The sequence below is a fragment of the Dipteris shenzhenensis genome, chromosome 15 (assembly GCF_047967505.1).
Source record: "Dipteris shenzhenensis isolate YYH24624 ecotype China chromosome 15, Dip_SZ_1.0, whole genome shotgun sequence".
NCBI classification, from domain to species: domain Eukaryota; kingdom Viridiplantae; phylum Streptophyta; class Polypodiopsida; order Gleicheniales; family Dipteridaceae; genus Dipteris; species Dipteris shenzhenensis.
In genome coordinates this window covers 14,098,236-14,103,089 of record NC_141610.1, presented here as the reverse complement: position 1 = coordinate 14,103,089, position 4,854 = coordinate 14,098,236, and the positions used below count along the sequence as shown (strand labels likewise).

The window sequence follows — 4,854 nt, the reverse complement described above, 5'->3', positions numbered from 1 at the left end:
TGTGGGGTTGGAAGCTCAGCGACCTTGTTTTATTATTGCCGGGCTCCAGACCCGCACGCACACCCCACTGCCAGCGGCCACACAACAACAAAAGGAAGAAGAATGGGTCCGAGTCTTTTTCTACGGCCTAAAGGATCAGCCTGACGCTGTAGGTCCAGCCTCTCCGACTTTAACGCAGCTCGGGCCTGCACCTACAACCGATGCCTGTGAATTGGAGAAGCTAGAGGTCCATTCTGGGAGTAGTCCAGACTCCAGATTGATTATCTTGCAGCTCTCCGGTCTGTACTCCATCCAGAGATTGAATTCCTCTCAGGTCTGTTGAAAGACGCTTGAGAGGAGATCATCGTGCTGAGATTCCCTCCCATCAATCATCTCTCCTTCTGTAGACAACGCGGATAAGCTCGAATGAGCAGTAGCAGGAGCAACTCCTCTATGACTACGTTGCCATCGCCTGGCACCAACGCTTCCGCCACTGCCACCCACATGCAATATGACAACTCCTCGCACCTTACATCGATGCAAGCTTCTCTGGTTGCATTCCCACGCAACAGCGGTTCTCTTTCAGGTACTCCGGGATTTAACGTCACAAGCACGGTCGGCAACAATAAGCGCAAGCGTAGAGCCGCAGGAACACCTGGTAATACTTTCTTTGAGAGTTCTTTCTATTCTATTCGGAAATCTCACAGCAGCTTATATGTATTCAACTGAATCGAAGACCTTTAAGAAACTTGCCCTGCGACTTTCGTCTTGCTGAATGAATAGCATCTGGGGCTCTTGAAATCAGTGAATTGTATGTTCAATTGGGACCATGAAATGGAGTCCGATCAAAATTAGCCATGCGCGCATGCGCAGCTGGTTTCGTTTTAGTTGCCATCGGAACCTAGCATGCGGCGGTTCACCTTAGACAACCACTCATCGCAAATTATGTGGTATTGCAGATCCTGATGCAGAGGTCGTGGCCCTTTCTCCCAAGACGTTGATGGAATCCGATAGATACGTTTGTGAGATTTGCAGCCAAGGGTTTCAGCGAGACCAAAATTTGCAGATGCACAGGCGGAGGCATAAGGTCCCGTGGAAACTTCTCAAACGATCTAGCCCGGAGGTTCGGAAGCGCGTTTATGTTTGTCCGGAGCCTTCTTGCCTTCACCACGACCCGTGCCATGCTCTGGGAGATTTGGTAGGAATCAAGAAACACTACAGAAGGAAACACAGCTGCAACAAACAATGGAAGTGTGAAAAGTGTTCCAAAGGTTACGCTGTGCAGTCTGACTACAAAGCTCATCTGAAGACCTGTGGAACAAGAGGACATTGTTGTGACTGTGGACGAGTCTTTTCTAGGTAATGCAAGTACCTTGCGAGTTTGCTTTCCTTAGTAATTCTTACGAATGTCATGGACTAATTTACCGGAAGCGTATGCGTCTGTACATCGACAAGCTAGAACGTCTATGCGATTGCCTAAATTCATGCAAATTGTTCCTGGTACGACTAAGTGCACGTTTTGTGATGCAGAGTTGAGAGTTTCATAGAACATCAGGATGCATGTAGCGCAGCAAGAGAGAAGACAGCTATAGCATCCAGCGACCAAACGTCGTTGGCTTCGCTCAGTGCGAGGAACGAAAGTCCTAGTCCATCGGGGGACACTATTAGCGCGACCAATAGATCTGGTGGATCGGTTGCCGGAGTCGTCCGATCACTGGATTCGTCCACCAGGTACGAAGTCCCTGGTTGGCTGACCAGACAACGGGAGCTGCAGCTTCTCCCGACGAAGCAATACGTAGAATCTACGGTCCAGAGTGCGGCTTTGCAGGGCGGTGGCGCTGTTAATCAGGATTTTGGGGGCAAATCGTTAGGCAAGCCAGCACCGAGACTCGCTGCCACCTCTCCTACAGCAGCTTTTAGGCTTTCAGAAACCCCGAGCGATTCTGAGGGTGCGGCGCCCAGGCTACAGCTTTCGATTGGGTTGTCCTCCAAGACCTCCCTTGAAGCTCCGCACTTTCAGCGGAAGGAAGGCCTTAGCAATTCGGACACGAAGGAGGCTGTATCCACACGACCAGAGTTGTTGGCTAGCACAGCAGGGAGTCGAAGAAGCCTAACTCCAAACCCCGCTACAACCACAGATAAATTTGTGAATCGGCGATTATGTTTGTCGCCTCAACAGTTCTCCGCTCGCAGCGAAGCTAATTTGAAGAACCTTGTAAGCGAGAGCGTGTATTTGACGGAATATCATGATCAGATCAACATGGAAAGCCCCCGACATCTAGAGGATGTGGCGAACCAGGTTGCTTCCAAGGCACGAGGCAGCACGCCAACGGCCGAAGGCCGTGCCCACGGGCGTTTGGACGACGGGGATCCTGGCATGTCGGATTTGACTTGGATGAACCAGAGGCGGAACATTATGAAGTTCGAAGCTGCAGCATTGCAGCCGGAGACAGAACCAGAAGCACGTTACCAGATGATCGGGTCAAAAAGACCAACGAATTTGCCGACAGACTTGGGAAGCGAGCTCGACACCAGCACTTATCGATCCGCAGCACTCAAGCAGTACGCCCACAACAACCATAATTTCAATGCGAGTCGAGGTTTTGGTGTGAGTGCGAAGGGAGTGAATCATGAGTATCAACAGGCTGCAAAGACGGAGATGAGCACCGCAAGGGTGATAGTAGCAAGATCAGCGAAAGGCTTACAATTAGCAGGAGCTGACGGGCTGGAGCATCAACTTTACCATCAGCAGCAGCTCGAAAGAGCGCAGGAAGTAGAGGCACTGATGATGCAGCAAGTGAGGGAGCAGCTGAAGCAAGCGTCGGCGGACAAGCTATATGCAGATGAAGCGAGGGAAGTGGCGAAGAGGCAAAGGGAGCTAGCGGAAGCGGATCTTGAGCAAGCGCAAAGGATTCGGGAGCATGCGCAAGCAAAGCTACGCAAGGCTTTCATGTATTTACAACAAGCTACGCGCAGGATCAATGCAACGTTCGCGGAATGCCAAGGATATAGCCAGCAGCAGCAGCAGAAGCATAATCAGCAACAGCATCAACAACAACAGCAACAGCTCCTCCCTTGTTCATCACCCGATTTAAACGACGATGATATGGTCTCGAATTCATCAACGCCTTTGAATCCTAGTCTCCTGCAGATGCAGCACGACCAGCAGCAGCAACAGCACCATCTCTACCACCACCTTCACCACAGCCATCTTCCACACTCCACCACCACTTCAGCTGTAGCTGCTGCGCCTGCTCACTCTGCTCATTTGAATCACCATCACCACCACCACCACCTCCACAACAATCATCTTCCAGACGCCTCAACTCTAGTGCGTTTCGGCGCTGCAGGAGAGGCCGTCGCTCCTCCTCCTCCTCATTTGAATCAGGCTGCTTCTGCTGCAATCTCTCTAAACGATCAGAGATTGCCCAAGCATAACAATATTGCTCGCGGCCCCCATCACCTCAAACTCGAGCATTGCTCGAGCAGCCCCAGCAGACCAACGGAGTAAAGCTCTCTCTTGGTCCTTTCCTTAATTATTATTTCGGTTACAGTCTTGTATTTGCGCGGAATCTCCAACGTGTTCTTTTCAACTCGTAGATTTTGCATCTGTCCCAAGTCAACTTTACGCCAGAAGATAGAGCACCCTCTAGTGCAATTATTTGCCCTCCAAATAAGTTCCCCAATTAAAAAGAATTCCAAAAAATGTATTAGTTAGTGGAAAAGGTGGGAGAACATAGGTGGAAAGTAAATGAGAGGATTATAATGAGGACTTCCCTCCTCTTATTTGTGACGTGAGAATTTATAACCAACTTAGATATAGGGAGGTTTTGAATTTGAGTCCCCACTTTGCATGGAAGTTTCAAGCTCTCTCTTTGACGTTAGCTTAGTTTAGGTACTCCATCTTTGAACCTAAGAAATCAATGTGATTTCTAGATTGAAAAATAGAGGACTTTTCTCCCTTAGCTTATTGGTATTAAAGGCCTTTAGAATAAGTAAATGAAAGGTATAAGCCAGCAAATTAATGGAGGAATCACGTAAGAGCCACTAGGGAGTTTGAACTAAGCATATCAACATTCCTACAATTCAACCTACCCTAATGTGTTCTCTCCCCAACTATCCCATTGATCTTGACTTATTTATGGGCTTTGATGTATATTCTATGTGTTAATGTTTTGGGTTATCGCATCTACATGTGTAAACTCCAAACTTCAATTGGTTTCCCTGTATTGGAACTTGCATTTCATCAAGCACCTTACATTCTGAAAAGTAAACTTGCAAAACCGTTATGAATTGATGCTAGACCTCTGCTAGCCTAATACTTATTACTTAGGTGAAATGTTTGATGAATGCTCAAGTTCAATGTAAAATTTCGTTTTCATATCACTTGAGCATCAAATTAAAAGGGTATAGTATGAACAGTGTGATTTATGGGCAATAAATCATGATGATTGCCCAATCATAGGTCCATCACCTGTGTGTATCATACAAGCCATTGCTTTCTCTTATAAATAGACTTGAAATTTGCCCATTACCACACTAAGGTGGAATTAAAATTCTCAATCCATCCTTTCTTGGAATGTTGTTTATGAAAGACGTGTTATGCAGCTCACATGTTTTTGCAACTTTCGACATCATGCAACATCAATCCCTACAATGCATTGTGTGTTTATAAAGCCTTTTAGGAATCAGACTTTCTTCTTTCTTTGTAGATACAAGAACCATGCCTCTTTGCTTGGTTTGAACTTGCAACATGCATAATTGTAAAAAATATGCATTGGTGGGTTGCTACCCTATGTGTATGTGTTTGCTGAGTATGATACTTTGTTGAGGTATTAATTTGAGTAAGATACATGTGCTCACAAAGTTTGATGT

General features: G+C 47.0%; 1 protein-coding gene across 1 annotated transcript; it reads left to right on the top strand.

Annotated features, from left to right (window-relative positions):
* The first annotated feature begins 221 nt into the window (after positions 1–221).
* On the top strand, positions 222–4,140 carry LOC147893404 (uncharacterized). The gene is made up of 3 exons (XM_087385869.1): positions 222–637; positions 939–1,338; positions 1,510–4,140. The coding sequence occupies exons 1-3, from the start codon at positions 406–408 to the stop codon at positions 3,488–3,490; spliced, it is 2,613 nt and encodes an 870-aa protein (XP_087241995.1). The 5' UTR covers positions 222–405; the 3' UTR covers positions 3,491–4,140.
* Positions 4,141–4,854: the final 714 nt, after the last annotated feature.

What these genes read in the sequence shown, in the direction of transcription:
- LOC147893404 (XM_087385869.1), top strand. Translation starts at nt 406, where the DNA reads ATGAGCAGTAGCAGGAGCAACTCCTCTATGACTACGTTGCCATCGCCT. An exon ending in TAGAGCCGCAGGAACACCTG is followed by an intron (nt 638 to 938) that starts GTAATACTTTCT and finishes GTGGTATTGCAG; the next exon opens with ATCCTGATGCAGAGGTCGTG. An exon ending in TGTGGACGAGTCTTTTCTAG is followed by an intron (nt 1,339 to 1,509) that starts GTAATGCAAGTA and finishes TTTGTGATGCAG; the next exon opens with AGTTGAGAGTTTCATAGAAC.